This window comes from Nothobranchius furzeri, chromosome 2 (genome assembly GCF_043380555.1).
Source record: "Nothobranchius furzeri strain GRZ-AD chromosome 2, NfurGRZ-RIMD1, whole genome shotgun sequence".
Classification (NCBI taxonomy): domain Eukaryota; kingdom Metazoa; phylum Chordata; class Actinopteri; order Cyprinodontiformes; family Nothobranchiidae; genus Nothobranchius; species Nothobranchius furzeri.
The window spans coordinates 59,208,553-59,227,241 of record NC_091742.1 but is presented as its reverse complement, the minus strand read 5'-3'; the positions used below and the strand labels follow the sequence as shown (position 1 = coordinate 59,227,241).

Sequence of the window (18,689 nt, the reverse complement as noted above, 5' to 3'; positions counted from 1 at the left end):
GTTTGTTCCGTCTTTATTTTTTTATTTGAACAACCCTCAACTATTTGCTAATTTTAAGATTCAGCTTCATTCCAGCATTATTTATCTTTTTACAATAAATAATTATATTTGCTAAAACAAAAGTTTTTGGTATAGCAGCACGGTGTGCAAGAGAAGCACCCCATGGCAGTGTGAGGTGTGCAGCACTCTGCCTGCAGCTGGAGAGAAACTGCTTCAAGGTCTACCACATCAAATAAAAACGTCTGAAAGTTTACAAAAATAAATGGTCTTAAAAACTGCTAAAAAAAGATACCAAGGTTCAAACTTTTTTAAGAATAGATGCATTACACCTCAAAGTTTAAATTGTTCATTCCAAATTGTTTGCCCAGTCATTTTAAAGTTCCTGTTCAGTAATAAATGTAAAAAATTCAAATCCGTTTTTTGCTTTTTTCTCTTTTAAGCAGATTTTTTAAAGGCTTTAATAGAAATACATTCTAAATACAAACCATACACTAAAAGCTGAGGTTGTTCTGAAAAAAGGAGAAGAGTTACACACACTTTGCACTTTTTATTACAATTTTACAGCCATAAGATTAAAAACATACCAGGCGGCCCTGTTATAATTATGGTCATAAGAGGGTTATTAAGACGGCGATGCAAAAACAGGAAGTGATTGGTAGTCATTCCACTCCAATCCAGTTGGTGGCGGTAATGCACCAAATGGTTGTTTGCCATAAGTGCCATAAGACCACAAACAAGAAGAAGAAGAAGAAGAGAGGCGGGAGCGTTCATAACAAACTCAAAGCGATAGTCAAAACAAGAAGCATGACATGGAGTTATCCTAGTGGCTCCAATAAGAGAAAGAAGCAGCATGCTTCATAAAAGCTTTTATTTTCACTTCTGAGAGTGACGTCGTTTCTCGATGTAAACATCAAAAGGAAGCAGAAAGGAAAGACAATGGAAAATGTTTAAAGGGCGGAAAACATAGACCAAAATAGAAAATAGAAAAAATATAACAAAGGCAAAAGCACAGGAGCACTGACAGGAAAAAGAAAGCAGAGCAAATATTGAAAGCACTCAAAAGGAGGGAAAAACAGGAAAAAAGAGGAGAACTAATAAAAATGGAAAATAACTCATGTCAGAAGAGGGGAGAGTTTCGCAAATCCAGTTAAAGGTAAGATTGTTGACAATTTTATGTAAGGGGCCCCATGTCTGTGTTCGCCTTGGGCCCCCAAATTGCTAAACCTGCCTCTGGTAGGACACAGACACATGGCTCAGACCTTTTGCTGCAGCTGTTAACGCAATTTTACATAATAATTAGGAGCATGAAAGTAAACAAATAACAGTGATTCACAATATTAGCATCAGCAGCAAGCTTGTTTTACGTGCTGGAGTGACGTATGCGAAACACAGTTCTTCACTGTCTGGAGGAGAGGATTTGGATTTTCTGTAATGATTTATGACAAAAGTCCTTAATAAATAAAAAAACTGGACCCAGTACATGTTTATATAGATAATAAAGTGTAGTTATTTTGCATTTCTACAATTTTAATGCCGAGCCAATACATTTAACCCTTCACCACTGAAATCAGTTTGTTCATTCCAATCCTCCTAAATAATCCTCCAATCATCCAACTGGAATCCTTAAGGGTCCCGTAACGTATATCCTGTCAGAACAGGCAGTGGGAGCCCAGGTGTTACTAGAACTAATGATGTCTCCTCACCAGCGTGAGCCTCCAAACTGTGAAGGTTGGTCTCCAAATATGAACTTCAAATTCATGCATTTATCTCCTCTTGTAACACTTTAACATGTTTTAAAAGGCTTGTATCATGATAAGTTACACCTCCCAGACCAAAGATAGGTCCAATATAAGATAAAACATTATCATAAACACTGCAGAGACATCATTGTTTATTAAATATAAGTTATTTTCCTGAGCCATTACTTCAGCCAAGATATTGGATGCATGGATTTGATGAAGCCATGCTGTCTTATGCAGTCCTAACACACACACACACACACACACACACACACACACACACACACACACACACACACACACACACACACACACACACACACACACACACACACACACACACACACACACACACACACACACACTGCAGCATGTTAGAATCATGTGAATGACTAATTTAACTACACTGAACTGCTTTTGTAATAATTTAATCTCTTATTCTGGAGGAAAATAAAGAAACAAGCTAAATCATCACATATCTGTGGCATCAAGGAGCATCTTCTGAGTTCAAACACAGGGATGGAGCACAATTTTTACACCTGAACAGTATCAGGATGTTTTCACTCACAGAGGCCTGCAGGTCTTCTGTTTTATGAGCAGAGCGCTGAGAATCCGCTTGTTATGAGCGCTAAACGTTATTTTGCCGCTTCCGTACGCGGTATGGAAACACATTTCAAACACGGAACCGAGTCTGGTTACCGAACCGAGCAGAATTCTGATGACGTCACACCGGTGCACGAAGGTGCGGGTTCCAACCCATAGGAGAGGAGTGAGAGAGGAGGTAAACAGCGAGTGGATCACAGGGACCGAACTGATGTTTTTGAGCAAAACTGCGGTAAAAATGGCTGTTTGTCCTCATCATAAAGCGTGTAGCCCCCCCCCACGGTGTAGACGTGGCGCTCATGCAGGGGTCTCTTTCTGTTCCGACGCTGCTGCACGTAATATTTTTAATTTATCAAGCCTACAATTTATTTTTACTCAGTAACGGATATGATGTAAAATGTAGCGAATTACAATTCTTTTTTAAAAACTTACTCAAGTAAAAGTAAAAGTACAGATTTTAAAAACGACTTAAAAAGTATAAATTTACAAAAAAGCTACTCAATTACAGTAACGTGAGTAAATGTAATTCGTTACTTTCCACCTCTGCCTGAGAGTAATGAATTACAGTAATCCAGTCTTGATGTAATAAATGCATGAACTAGTTTTTCAGCACCACTCCTGGAAAGGATGCTTCTAATCTTAGCAATATTCCGAAGGTGGAAAAATGAAATCCTACAAAATTGTGAAACCTGGGATTTGAATGACATGTCCTGGTCAAAGATAACACCAAGGTTCCTTGCTTTGTTTGCGGAGATTAATGTAATGCCATTAAGGACTTAATGCCTTGCTAGTGTTACTCAGGGGGGAATAAAACTTGGACGCGCTTGTGTCAGGAACTTTCTTGATATTTGGACATCTCACCTCTGATTGGCTAACAGAAATGCAACTCTACGACTGACTCAGGTTGCTCTGCAACTTTTATGTTATCTCCACAAATAACACAAGCCTGGAGGAGTTCTGCTGTGTGGTGGAGTTGCTAATGCTGATGGTTAGCTTCTACCAGCTGAGATGTTCTCTGCTCTTTCCCAGACACTAAACCAACAACAGCCTTCCTTGTCGTGAGTCAAGATGGGTGAGGCCATGAATGTTAAGTGACAGTGTGACGTAGATCTGTCAGGATTGTCTAATCCAGGGGTGTCAAACTTTAATTCACACTGGGCCGAAATTAAAATCTGGGGCGAAGTTGCGGGCCAAACGTAATATTTTTTGAAAAAGTGACGGCAAATTTGCACATTTTCTTTATCAACTTATATGCAATTTTGAACCTTTTAATTTGGAAACAAACTTGTTTTTGCATTAACACTGAATGTGGAATAACCAAATTACACACGAGAAAGTCAATTTTACATAAAACGCAGAAAAAGAGCATAAAACCAAAATATTTAAAGCTCAGTTTGCTCCACTGGTTTACTGTGATGCTCACCTGTTCCAGCCAGATACCTGCATCATGGGGTTGATCTGAGTTGAGGAGGAGACTCCTGTTGTTTTGTTCATCTTCATCATAATAATGACAACATTAGATGACAACAGGTGCTCACATAGGTTTGTGCTGATGAACATGTCTGAGCAGTTCGACCACGTTGTTGTGTGTCGTGGAGGAAAAATAAAAACTACAGCAGCCACAGAGTCATGCTGGTTTGAGCGTGTTGCTGCTCGCTGGAGTTATATCAGCTCTGTCTGGAAGTTAAATGGAAAACTTTCTCTTTCAGTCATGAACACATTACTGAGCTGTTAAAATCTCCGTTTCTGGGCTTCAACGTGGGCAAATAGCTGAGTAAACTCGGCGCTGAGTGAGAGGAGTGTTTAGTTTGTCCGAGACAGCAAAGCTGCAGACACCCGCAGCAGATGCTGGAAAAAACACAAAGGAGGGGGCGCTTCGGCTCTGCGCTAACGTCGCAAAGCATCATGGGAGTTGTAGTCTTTGCGGTAAAATTGGCCAGCGAGTCAGTTTTAATATATTTTTGATATTTATCTCACGGGCCACATAAAAATGCTCCGCAGGCCAAATGTGGCCCGCGGGCCTTATGTCCGGCACATGTGGTCTAATCCAAGAGTTTCACCGTCTATTTTCTATCAGAAGCTAATGCTGGAGATAGGTGTAGGAGACTCATATTCAGCCTGCATGGAAAAGCTCAGTGACTGAATATAATCAGAGATAACTTAAAAAAAGCATTAATCTACATTGACAAATCAGAACAAGCTAGATTAAAACATTTTTTCAAGCCTTTTAACAATGTTTTAACATAGTATAACTATGCATATTTTATTATCAATATGATTATTATAAAAATATTCTTTTTAAAAAATGTTAGTAAAGTGGTTCTCTTGCATTTGTCTGAAAACATCAGAAAATAACATGGCTTAGTCTCAAACCAATGATTGGACCATGCAGCTGTTGGTCTCACCGAATTGCCACGTTTCTGCATTACTTGTGCCCTCCATTCATTACGCGCTTGTGCATTTTGCAACAGAACACCACAGGTGTGAGAGTTTTTCTGCTCAATAATATCAGAGAAGGAGAAACAGTCGGCTGCTACCACTTCAATTTAGGACAAACTACCAGATTCCAAAAAAACCCAACAATTGAAGTCACGGACAACAAAAGACGTTTGGGCCTAGAAAACCGCAACTGGTGTGTAAAGAGCTTTCTTGTTTTCTCTGGCAATGTGGGTTTCTGGTTCTGGCAGACGTGGTGATACCCAATGAGAGTTTGTGTTTAAAAACTAGCTTGTTTCTGTAAATTTGCTATTGCAGCTTTAATCACTCAAGTCTGATTCAAGTCCAAGTCATTTGACTCATGTCCACACCTCTGCTCATGACCTTATTGACCTAAATCAAAAAATTCAAACGAGGAACATTTCCATTGCCTTTTTTCTTGGTGAGGAAGTTAAAGGGTTAATCCAAATGGCATTTAACTTTGCCCAAAAATTCCAGCCTTTGATGAACAAAAGGTCTGCACTCTGCATGTTTTTTTTAATGATGGGATTTTCATCTCTACGTTACATTTATGCCATTTTACTGTTTTCTCATCATCAGAGTCAGAGATATGAGGTGTACGCATGTGTGGAGCAATTAGGTGACAGGAAGAGATATGGAACATACACTGTAAAAATAAAATCCCAGGATGATGACAAATGGTACCACTTTGATGACACCAGGGTCTCATTGGTATGTTCTTCATGTTATTGTTTGATAAACTTGAACACAGAAAATGGTCTTGATTGTAAAACGAGCTACTTTTCTATGCAGAGTTGTCCCCAGCCCTTCCAGCTGAGTGAAGAAAGGTAGGTTTTCATCTGTTTTTCTATTTTTCTGTTGTTTTGCTAAATATGACAACATTTCAATAATATTTTCTTTCCACTCTAACTAGAATTTTTTTTGCCTGCCTGCTGTTCTACAGGAAAAGTAAGATCAGAAATATCATTTCTATGCTAACTTTCCTGACTATGAGGCTTTTTGAGAATCTACTTAAATTTTTATTTGGTTAATTTCCAGTTCCTGCTCCAAACATCAAAGAAGCGTCTACATCTGGAGACGTAGAAACAGAAAAAACAGAAAAAATTGAAATGGATGTAGAGACAAAAGAACAGAGTGGTAGTGAGGCAGCAACACAGGAACCTGATGAACAGGATAAAACGAGTTTGATTCCAGGTAAGAAAAATGTGAACAGTGAAAAGGAGAGAGGTCAAAACAAAACCTTAAATGTTCTTCAAGAACATGATGAGAAAAGCATAGACAGTGTTAGGGAGGAGACACATGAAAGTAATGGTGTTCCTCAAGAACAAGAAGAATTAATAATGATAACTCGTCAAAGAAGGAATGAGACTGAGAAGCATTTGACCGAACCAGATCTAGAGGAACTGGTAAAAATGGAGGTGATGGCGAGCAAAGTGTTGATGATGCTACTGAGGGACTTAATGACAGGACATGTGTGGACAAACAAAAAGATGGAGAGAAGAAGATGACTCCTCATTGTAAAGATGAGAAACTCACCAAGACACATTGTACTTCCTTTAGTCAAATAGATCAAATATCAGGTGGGATTACAAAGATTTCAATTTGGTTAATTCTGAACAGAAATGACCCAATGAGTGATTTATTTACATGAATAATTAATTAATTCTTTAAGGCTTCAAGTACAAGGGCTTGCTGAACCAAGGATCAACATGTTACCTGAACAGCGTTCTCCAGGTGTTGTTCATGACCAGAGAGTTCAGAGAGGCCGTGGAAAGGTTGGTTGTGGGATTAAAACTCAGTTTAACGTTTAAATGAACAGAGATTATAATCTGATTCTGTGTCACTCATGATAGATCATGTTTTTCCTTTCAGGTACAACAATGAAGACGACTCTCCTGATTTCCATCTTAAAAGTCTTTTTATGGATTTGAAGAAAAATACAGGCGACACTAAACACATCACTAAGAAACTGGACATTACATCAGGTACACTTAAGATTTCTTTCATGCTGACAAGTTATTGGTTTGCAAGAGGTCTCAATGGTCCACATATATTTAGACAAATGAAATATGATAATAATAATAATAATAATCCATTCATCCATCCATTTTCTGAACCCGCTTTGTCCACGTGGGGGGGGGGGGGGGGGGGGGGGGGGCATCTCTAGCGGTCAACGGGCAAGTAGGCGGGGTACACCCTGGACAGAGAGCCAGTCCATCGCAGATAATAATAATAATAATAATAATAATAATAATAATAATAAATCTAACTTTTAACTGGTAAATAAAAGTTTGCTCACTTGAGCCAATTTCATAATGACTTATTTAATGCAGTAGTTGACAAACCTTTATAATGAAAATCTTATGAAGTTCTAAGAGTGCCATCATTTAAATAAATTAAACACAATTGTACACATTTATGTACAGTACAGGCCAAACATTTGGACACACCTTCTCATTCAATGTGTGTTGTCTTTATTTTCATGACCTTTTAAATTGATTCTCACTGAAGGCATCAAAACTATGAATGAACACACGTGGAGTTATGTACTTAATCAAAAAAGGTGAAATAACTGAAAACATGTTTTATTTTCTACTTTCTTCAAAATAGTCACCCTTTGCTCTGATTACTGCTTTGCACACTCTTGGCACTCTCTTGATGAGCTTCAAGAGGTAGTCACCTGGAACTGTGAAGAAAGTTGAGGTGTCAGTGAGTGCAGTGTCCTTCACCATCAAAGGCACTCAGAAACTGGGACAAACTCTGACAGGAAGACGTCTGTCAGACCCAAAGCCACAACTGCATCAGGGGACAAGTTTCTGAGAGTTTACAGCTTGTGTGATAGGCAGTTCACAGGACAACAGGTTATAGCACAGCTTAATAGTGGTCGTAGTAAGCAAGTCTCAGTTTCAACTGTGATGAGAAGACCGAGCTGCAGGTTTGACAGGATGAGTTGCAGCAAGAAAGCCACAGCTAAGACATCAGAATAAGAGAAAGAGGCTTGCCTGGGCCATGAAACACCGCCGTTGGACTACTGAAGGCTGGAAGAAGGTATTATGGACTGATGAATCCAAATTTGAAATCTTCGGTTCATCATGCAGGATCTTTGTACTCCGTCGAGTAGGTGAAAGGATGGTTCCATAGTGTGTGGCATCAGCTGTCAAACATTGAGGAGGAAGTGTGATGGTCTGGGGCTGTTTTGCTGGATCCAGGGTCGGCGACTTGTACAGAGTGAGAGGCACCCTGAACCAAAATGGCTACCACAGCATTCTTCAGCACCATGCAGTACCCTCTGGTATGCGCCTAGTTGGTCAGGGGTTCATCCTACAGCAAGATAATGACCCAAAACAATAAGTCCAAGCTGTGCCAGAACTACCTCAGGAAAAAAAGAACAAGATGGTAAGTTTGAAAACATGGAGTGGCCAGCACAGTCTCCAGACTTAAACCCATCAAACTAGTTTGGGATGAACTGGACAGAAGAGTGAAAGCAAAGCAACCTACAAGTGCCACACATTTATGGGAACTTCTGCAACAGATGTGGGAAGAACTTTCTGAAGAATATTTGACTTCTATTGTAGAAAGAATGCCATGAGTGTGTTCAGCTGTTATTTCTGCCAAAGGTGGCTACGTTGATGAGTCAAAAGTTTAGAATACATTTTGGTCTGTAAATTGATTTCATGATTTCCTTTTTAACTCCAATTGCTTATTTGTACTATGCTTTCACATCAGAGTGCAATGTGACATTAAATAGCATAATTTCCAATAAAAAACTGCAAATATTGGAGTGTTCTAAAACTTTTGACCACTAGCATGGACGTAATTGGGGGGGGGGGGGGGTACATGTCCCCCCCACTTTTTCCAAAGTCAAGGTTTGACCCCTGCACTTTTTACCATCCAAAAACAATATTACTCTGTATTAAATGGACACTGGTTGAGCTCTAGGACCAAGTGGAAAACAACTGTTTGTGTTGAAGCCTGTTTCCCATTAGAGCATACTGTAAAGATACCCCCCCACACTTCTAAAGTGAAAATTACATCCATCACCGGTTGTGTATGTATAGAGATTTGTATTGGTGAAATTTTGGCGATACGATATGTTTTATGATACAATGCATCATGATATATTGTGATATATTGAGTCAGACGTTAGTAGCAATTTTTTTGGGCTGAATTTATTGTAGGAATATTCAATGAACAGACTGATACGTAACATGTTTAACATGAGGTATCTGAACCATAATAGAGGGATTTACATTTCAATAGAGGAAGCAAAGCCCATTCCACACCACTGCAAACTAGCGGTCGGCATTTGAATGGGCAAATAAATCCAAGTATTGCTAGTTTTAAGAATTTTAGCTATGCAACCTTGGCTTACCCCATTGGCTGAATGTTTTACTCAAAACAAGAAACTTTGGATCATAATTAGAAATATTTACCTTAATTATAGTAATGCTATTTTTCTAAAGATGAATTTATTTCTCTTTAGACTAGAAAAAGATCAAATTTATTAAAATTAGGCCTTTTAACTTTCTTAGAAATCAGTTTTTGCAGTGTGTTGGTGTATTCAGCATTTTAAAAACAACGAATTGACATGTTGGTTGCTAATGTCCATGTCCATTTAAGAAACTGTGCCACTGACTCAGCGCAGCAAGTCACACAGAGTCATGTGACTCCATCCCATCCAGTCCGTAACAAGGAGAGAAAGACAGTGATGAAATGGAGGAATGTTTAAATGTTGAAGCAGCAGGCTACTTTCAATGCCATTGCTGCTCGTGGTGAAAACAATTATTGATCTGCTCTGGTTTTCTGATTTATGTCAAAGATGCATAGCTAAAATGAACAAAATTTAAATTAACCTGAAATTTATAATTCAGGAACTTCCTCTTGGAGAATCTTGTATTGCTAACATTAACTACGCAATAGTGAGATCAAAGTCGAGAAAAAAAAGCACAGATTTACTTTAATGGAAAACTAAAATTTCTCTGACCCTGACAGGATTCGAGCAGCCTGATGCAGCTGAGTGTTTGCAGAACATTCTGAGCAATTTGACCAGTTCTGTGGCCTCAAAGGTAAAGACCTTAAAACTACTCTAATAGATTTGTGATTTAAAAATACGTATACTTTCTATTGTTTGTCTTAAGCTATTTAAAGGTGTGAGGATTCTTAAGAACAAATGCTCTCAGTGCAAGAAGGAGACCAAAACATCTGAGCCATTCTGGAGACTTCCTCTTCTGGTAGATGACGACAAAGACTACAATGTGGTAAGAAATTCTGACTCACTTTGCATTAAGTGACCTTTACGAGGAAAAACGTTTTTTCTTCATTGTTTGAGCAATATGGATTCTAATGTAATGTAAGTTAAAATACTTTTACTTCAACTACTTCTAGTACTGCTCCTATCACTACAAAACTTATAATAATAATAATAATGTATTATATATGTAAAGATTGTTTTGATTTGTAGTGTATTTTTATATGATGCAGTCTATGTTTTATTTATGTTCTTAATGAAAGATGAGTGATGACTGAATTAAATGTTCTTCAGGAGGATGGCATCATCAAGTACTTCAGTGACCTTTGCTTCAGCGGGGATCGGTTCTGTGAAAGCTGCAACACCACATATGACTCTACTGATGTAAGTTTCATTGGTGATTCATATTCTAACAAATTTAATTTTTGTTTTGCAGGTTTCAAAGTAGTGGTTCACTGAAAAACCATTCATAATTATTATTTCTGATTATAAAGTTAAAGACCCGTTAGTTGTCAAACACACTGAAGTGTGTGTGAAATTTCTTCTCCGCATTTGAGCCATCCCCTTGGGGAGCGGTGAGCTGCAGCAGTGGTTGCGCTCGGGAAACATTTGGTGGTTTAACCCGCCCAATCCAACCCCTTAATGCTGAGTGTCAAGCAGGGAGGCGTTGGGTCCCATTTTTTCAAAGTCTTTGGCAGGGGCGGCGTTAGGCCCGGCTACTTGGGCTCAAGCACCGAATGTTTCATGAAAAGCCCCGGATCTAAAACGTGGAAGTAACATGCAGTACCAAAGTCCAACAGAGAGGGAGCAGCTGGCAGTAGTTTGTATACAGCCTGCCTGAGCCTCCACCACTGAAGAAGAAGCCCTTCAGCAGCTGGCTTCTTCTACAGTCTCTGCCTGAAACGCATGAGTGGAGATGGACATAAGGATGTTTTTTAGACCAAAAGTCCAACGACAGAACCCCGGCTTTGATGAGACTGGTGTTGACTCAGGTTTGTGGTTCTTATTTGAAAATATTTGTTGTGCTACTGGTTTGCCTAAAGTTAGCTTACCATCAGGTAAAGTTGTTGGAGAAAGAAAAGGAATATTTACTATCATCTCACACTAAACACTAACAGGAATAATACTCTGCCCTGAAAATGCTTAATATGTAGCTTCAGATTAAAAATTATGTGGTACAAGACATACATGATGTTGACTAGTGCGTGCCACGTGTGTGCGTGCCACGTGTGTGCGTGCGCACGCGCGGGTGTGTGTGTGTTAAGCCCCGGAACTTCTTCAATCCGATATCCGCCCCTGGTCTTTGGTCTGACCCGACAAGGATCAGAACCCTGATCTCCCAGTCTCAGGGCAGACACTCTACCACTAGGCAAATATATATTTCCTGTCTCCGCACACTTAGTATGATTCAGTTTTTATATTGACCCCCCTGATTCATTCTGTAAAAACATTGTGCAGAATCCTTACAAAAACTCTACTTAAGATATAAAATAAATTATTATGGAAACAAATTTTCCAACCTATTAAACTCTGCTCACACAAGGCTATTCATAGTTTTTGCTATATAAATCACAACATAAATGTGTACAGGTGTTTTTGTATTACATGAACTGAATTTCATATTACAATGACAACCAAAATGGAAAGCCACCCTCTGGGGAGTGACGTTGCTTAAATAAATAAAGTGATCCCTCACTGCACACCAGTGCGGCTTTTATTGATTATTGCCATCTTAGGCTCCACCTGACAGATACTTCGTTTGTATTCCTTTACATCCGCTGATCGCTCAATGAACCAAAGCACACTGCTGTAACGGCTTGGTGGTGCTGAAAAGGAGTAAACCATTTCTTTCAATTCAATTCAATTCAATTTTATTTATATAGCGCCAAATCACGACAAGAGTCGTCTCAAGACACTTCACATAATAAACATTCCAATTCAGGTCAGTTCATTAAGCCAATCAGAAATAATGTTTCCTATATAAGGAACCCAGCAGTGACTTGATGCAATCCTCATACTAAGCAAGCATTTAGCGACAGTGGAGAGGAAAACTCCCTTTTAACAGGAAGAAACCTCCAGAGGATCCTGGCTCAGTATAAGCAGCCATCCTCCACGACTCACTGGGGATCGAGGAGACACACACACACACACACACACACACACACACACACACACACACACACACACACACACACACACACACACACACACACACACACACACACACACACCTTCCATTCCTATATGTCTTGCCCCAGAGCATGTATTTTGTCTCAGCTGTCATGTCTGTGGCATGTCATGAATTGGCAGGTTTATTTATATGCACAATATTCATTACAGAGTTTGCATTGTCCATTAATGGCAGAAAGTGGGTGTGGAGGAGGCGGGATGTGATCCAGAAACACCTGAGCACATTTATAGGACAGGTGTGATTTATAAAGCAGAAACTGCACAGAGCCATGTGTAAGCAGAGTTTTATAGGTCAGAAAATTAGTTTGCATAACAACTTTTTTGCTGAGCTAAAGTAGAGTTTTAGTAAGGATTATGTGCAATGTTTTATAAATGAGGCCCCTGGTTTAGCTTCAGTACTGGTACCGACAGTTCAAGCGAAATACAGCTCTGGTGGTCGCGGGGCAAAAACCCGGGCAAGGGTAAATCAGGTCTCTGCTTTTTGCAGATGATGTGGTGCTGTCGGCTTCATCAGAACATGATATCCAGCTTTCGCTGGAGCTGTTTGCAGCCGAGTGTGAAGCAGCTGGGATGACAATCAGCTCATCTAAATCTGAGACCTTGGTCTTGATTCAGAAAAGGGTAGAATGCGTTCTCCGGGTCAGGGATGAGGTGTTGTTCTCGGGTGAGGGAAAGCTGGAGCGTGAGCCTTTCGTTCTTGCTACTGTATTTTTGATTGAAAACAAATATCAAAAAGAAAAGAGTTGTTAATTTTTTTGTTGTTTTTTTTAAATGCATTCATAGTTCCATCTTCACTTTTAGATCAAAACTACAAAATGGAAAAATGGCCACCTGACCAAATTTGATTTTATTTTTTTTGTCTGGTTTATGAGGACAGGTGTTGTACCGATGTAGGCTACATGAACAATAATGCTTATGGAGTTTACAAGGATGTGAGGATCCTCTTGTTAGCAAAATACGAGGTGGGGATTCTTTTATGTAGCAACAACTAGTTTAGGACTTTGAGCGCACAGGTTCATAATCTGTTGCTGTGGCAACACCTGACACAACCGTTTTCTCTGTATCGGGAGTGCACACTGGGCTGGGCACAGATCCAGTGGACCTCTCCTTGCTTCCAACAAACTAGATAAAGAAATGTTTTAAAATAGTTGTGAAGTGCAGTTACTTTATCGTTGAGTCTGTTGGTGACAACAGAAAGTGCTACATTTATTGTTCTCATGTTGGATCGCCTCCAATTATGTCAACAAGCCAAGAAGTTTCCTTCATATGAGGATAATCAGCTCCAATCATATAAACGTTAACGCTCAATAAAACAGGTTCTTAACCAGTAAGCAGCTGTGTGTTCATTTCCAGACGTCCTAGCATACTGTTAGCTCTGACTGTTAGCATCGCTGCCTATTCCATCAGACTGCCTGAGACCAAACACACCTGAGCGGACTACTTTATTCTAGTAAAACACACATTTGTAGCTCGATGGACAACATGAGTAGATTATGTGAAACAGATCAATGTAAAAATAAAAAAAAACTGAATAATGTTAATCCCAGAAATATTCATAACTTTGGCAAATCCAGATTCAAAGTGATTTTTAATCAACTAGAACGTTTTTTTAATGCTTTTATTTATATAAACAAACACACATATCCACACAAAGGTAAAAGTATTAAAACAGACAAAACCTGCACAGTAAAATGATTTCTGCATTAAAACAAGACTGTTTGTAAAAAAAAAAAAAAGGAAACTGTAAATAATAGCAGGGATGTAAGCACCTGCAAGGCTTGTTAGAGCAGTGATGGTTATAAAGTCTAAATGCTGCTGTGAGGACAAATCTGGGTGTAACGTCATGTAAGTGGTTACTTTTATTAAATGATCAATAAAATGTGATGTTCCATATGAATATGAATTATCAATATTATTGATCTTTTGAAATTTGATCTATGATTAAACCAGGTCTTTTTGGTAGTTCAGGGAAATCACACCTTTGTAAAAATTTGAGACAGAGGCAAAAATATAGTTTATGAAATTAAATTTAATACTATATTTCTACTACTAATAATGACTCAGAACAAATTATGATGATTGATGGTTTGAACAAGATAACTGAGACAATGACTGAAACAATGGAATGTAAGCTTAGATGTTCTGCAGCGAAACCGGATTAAGTATCTTAGAAACTTGTGATGTCTGCATTGTAAAATCAGTCTGACTGAATGGTTTAAGAAACTATCAATTTTTCACAAACCCATCCGCGCCAGTTGTGCAGAGTCTACGAACCCTTGTAGTGAAGGTCCCCGTGCCATCAAGGGGGTCCGGAGAAGTTGGTACGGACAGACTGCCGTGGAGTTGAACTTCTGGGTATTTGGAGCACGTAGGTCTACCCCAAATACGAACCTCTGGTCTGAGATCAACACATTCTCACACCCAAGGCGTCAAAATATGAGGCGTGTGACCAAGCCTCAATATATGACGATTCGGGACGCCCCAGCGCGTCAGGAGACGATGATCAGGGACACGCTGGGACACGTGGCTCCGCTGGCGTCCCTGTTTGACGCGCGCGGTCACACGGACATTATTCGACTATTTAACCTTCCCCTCACCCCAATCCTAACCTTAAGGTCCATAAACTGTGACCTTAAGGTTAGGATTTGGGTGAGGGGAAGGTTAAGTAGTTCACAAGTACTTCTAATGTCCGTCTCACCACCAGCGTCGGATACCGATGCTCTGGGACGCTGCGTCAGCAGTTTGTCCCTGATCGTCATCTCCTGACGCGCTGGGGCGTCCCAAATCGTCAAATATTGAGGCTTGGTCACACGCTTCATGTTTTGATGTCTTGGGTGTGAGAATGTGTTGCTGAGATACCTTCTATGTGATTGCTGGAATCTGGCAGAACTATTTTGCATCTGATGCAGTTTGCAAAATATTTGACCTTGAGGTCTATAAGGAGGATGGTTTCTCATGCTTGGCTTACCCAGTCGGCCGAACCGGGCAGCTTGCTAGAACTGGCTTGTTTAGGAAGTGAACTAGCTTTTATTAACTATTGCTTATCAATTTGGACAAATCAGCATCTATCCATCGATCCATCCATTTTTGGCCGCTTATCCGGTTGGGTCGTGGAGGCAGGGAGGCCTAGACTTCCCTCTCCCCAGCCATGTGGACCAGCTCCTCCGGGGGAATCCTAAAGCATTCCCTGACCAGCTGTGAGACATAGTGTCTCCAGCCTGTCCTTAGTCTTCCTTTAGGCCTTCTCCCGGATGGACGTGCCCAGAAAACCTCACCAGGGAGCCGTCAAGGAGGCATTCTGACCAGATGCCTGAACCACCTCAACTGGCTCCTCTCGATGTGGAGGAGTAACTTGTTTACATTTCTAGCCCGTCCTGGATGACCGAGCTCCTCACCCTATCTCTAAGGGAGAGCCCAGCCGCCCAGCGGAGAAAACTCATTTCGGCCGCTTGTATCATTTTCTGACACAAGACCATGGTCTCGGATTCAGAGGAGCTGATTCTCATCCCAGCTGCTTCACATCGGCTGCGAACCGCTCCAGTGAGAGCTGGAGATCACGTTCTTATGAAGCCAACAGGACCACATGTCTTGTGATACTCAACAGGATAAGTTAGATGTCAGAGTGGCATGACCATGTAAGTACAGCCTGTGAGTTAGAAAGTTAACTTCTGGTCATTTAGCAGAAATACATGACCTTTTGGGACATCACATGAGCACGTAGACTACCAGGTTGTAGCTGGAGGGTCAAGATGGACCTAAGATCACGTTTGAGCTAGCATTACTGTGTGACTAGGCACCAAAACCACATGCCTCAATAGTTTTAGAATTAAGGCAGTGATGACAAAAATCTATGGTAATCAGTTCAAAGCTGATGCATCATCACAGACACAACAATAACAAAGTGAGCAACTGTTCTAATCACTAGGCCTAAATATTAAAAACATAATCTCTGTATCAAAACCATCTGAACTTACTCTTTTATCAGCTAAAGATTATGAAGCATCCCTTGAAATATGTGGCCACCCCCCACTAAACACAGCGTTTGTAATGAAGTAAACATCAAATCTGTACATGCATTGCAGTAGGGAGTCATGTTCCAGCGCCTGACTCGAGAACACAGTCTGTCTGGGACACTTTCATCTTTACAACACCTGTAAACTGAAACCCGACATATGAAGTATTAAAATTGTAGCCTTTTAGATGTCCCTTTAAGCGCCAAAGTTCCAAAATTGCATCACTGCTGGGGTTCAACGAGCCACAGCTGCTAATTTAATCCCTCATGAAGTTAAGAAGATAGTGGAGATGTGTAACTTCAATCTGAGCAACATTTTTGACAGTTTTTATCGACATTTTCGGAAAATGTTGAGTTTGAAAACTGCCCCACCTGTCAGGAAGCTCCCGACTGAGGAGAGGAGACGAGCAGAGCTCACAGAGGGTGAATATTAAATATTTTAGAGGAGAAACTTACAAAGCTGACTCGCTGTTGACACTGTTGACAAAGCTCTTTGTCTGGTAATGGCTGACTCTGATTCTGAAGAGTAACATTTAACCTCTGACGAAGATTTTCACTCGTTCAGTGAGGAAGAAAGTGGCGTTGCAGCGGCAGCAGTGGCTGTGTGCTTCATGAGAGTAAACATACTTCACACACATGATCCAAAGCTTCGCTCACCGTGTTCAGGACATGGTGAGCGTAGAAATGATGGTAATCTAATAGCCTCTAATAGTCACAGATGTAGCGTTCTATTTTCTTACCATATAATAAAAAATACCTTATTTTCCCTCGTATTCATTAATCAAATATAAAAATCAGAGCATTTCTTACATTTTGGTTAATTATTTTTTTGTATTTGCTGCTGAAACAAAAATTCAAATACCAAAAAGTACACCGACCATTTATTTATTCGTCTCATTATATTTGACTTCATTATCTTCCCTTCTCTGTGCATTGTTTAGACTGTTTTTATTTTCATTTAGTTCAGTTTGTATTCCCTTGTGTTCAGTTTTAGTTTATAATAATAATAATAATAATAATAATAATAATAATTATTATTATTATTATTATTATTATTATTGTTGTTATTATTAAGGAGCCTGCCCCTAAAAGGGTATATCATGATTATGGGGTGCACACCCCAACGTGGCTTTTCTAAGCATTTTGATTTACCATGGCAACGTTATTAGCAGAAAACATTGCAATAAAAGTCTCATTGTGCCAGGTGGCAAGTGCCCTTTCATCACGCTTGTATATTATTGTACTGCTCAAATCAAAGGTCTTTAAAATAAAATACCTTATTTGTGACTTTACCTAGCTGCCTATTTCCTTTCTCACTGCATTTGGATCCTTACTCCAGCTAATAATAATAATAATAATAATACATTTTATTTATAATGCGCTTTACATTACAGAAGTAATCTCAAATTATGACACATTTATAGTACTGACAGGTTGAACAAATTAGAAAACCAGCAAAAGTCTCTTTTTAAGTAAAACTACTTTTACTTAAATTTTTTGTATTTTTTCACTGGCTTTGAATTATATTTATCCCTTTGTCTTCGTGGACTTTTAATAAAACAAATCAAGTAATTATAAAAATTAACAAGATCATTAAAACAAAAAAATGATTGAAAATAATTAAATGATCCATTATTCATGTTTTAATTTTGACGTATGTGAAGAACATTGTGAGTTTTGTTTGTTGTGAGTGATAATTTGTATAACCTTTACATATTTGGTCATTGTTTTTCATGCATTTTACTTCTTAACTACAATCTGTTCATTTTTAAACTATTATCACATTTTAAATAACACTAGTTTTGTGTTTTAATTAGAAACTGGAACTAAGGAAACATCCAGAAGTTCTGACCCTGCTGTTGAAAAGAGTTCAGCTGGACCATTTGAAGAAATATGCAAAAATCAGTGTGACAATTCCCAGGTTCCTGCATATCCCACCTAGTGGAGACCAGGTTCTGTATTCTGCATGGTTCCTCTATTATTCATTTCTCATTTTCCTTTCATTTATGTAATTTTACTGTTTTCTGGTTACCAGAGTCACATATATGAGCTGTATGCATATGTGGAGCATATTGGTGAGAGAAATGGAGAATACACTGCTACAATAAAATCCCAGGATGATGACAAATGGTACAACTATGATGACACCAGGGTCTCACAGGTATGTTTTTATTGTTATTGATCGATAAACATCAATACTTGAGTACAGAAAATGATTGTGATCGTAAAACGTGTCACCGTTTTATGCAGAGTTGTCCCCAGCCCTTCCAAGTGGATAATGAAGAAAAGTAAGTTTAGATCTGTTTTTTCTTCTTCTGTACTTTTGCTGAATAAGAAAATAATTTTATTATGTTTTCCTCTCACTCCAACCAGGAACCCTTATGTCTACCTGCTGTTCTACAGGAAAAGTAAGCTCAGAAACATCGTTTCTATTCTAACT

At 39.2% G+C, this 18,689-nt stretch overlaps 1 protein-coding gene across 8 annotated transcripts in view; it reads left to right on the top strand.

Annotated features, from left to right (window-relative positions):
• LOC107377179 (uncharacterized) overlaps window positions 1–18,689 on the top strand; it is a 92,395-nt gene that overhangs the window by 45,532 nt on the left and 28,174 nt on the right. For all 8 annotated transcript variants that reach the window (XM_070546896.1, XM_070546898.1, XM_070546891.1 and 5 more), the window contains 13 exons: window positions 5,379–5,510; window positions 5,592–5,626; window positions 5,713–5,747; window positions 5,838–5,993; window positions 6,472–6,574; window positions 6,672–6,784; window positions 9,792–9,865; window positions 9,938–10,057; window positions 10,342–10,431; window positions 18,067–18,201; window positions 18,285–18,410; window positions 18,500–18,537; window positions 18,623–18,657. In XM_070546896.1, coding sequence (XP_070402997.1) covers window positions 5,379–5,510; window positions 5,592–5,626; window positions 5,713–5,747; window positions 5,838–5,993; window positions 6,472–6,574; window positions 6,672–6,784; window positions 9,792–9,865; window positions 9,938–10,057; window positions 10,342–10,431; window positions 18,067–18,201; window positions 18,285–18,410; window positions 18,500–18,537; window positions 18,623–18,657 — 1,192 coding nt within the window. The remainder of the gene's footprint in view (window positions 1–5,378; window positions 5,511–5,591; window positions 5,627–5,712; window positions 5,748–5,837; window positions 5,994–6,471; window positions 6,575–6,671; window positions 6,785–9,791; window positions 9,866–9,937; window positions 10,058–10,341; window positions 10,432–18,066; window positions 18,202–18,284; window positions 18,411–18,499; window positions 18,538–18,622; window positions 18,658–18,689) is intronic.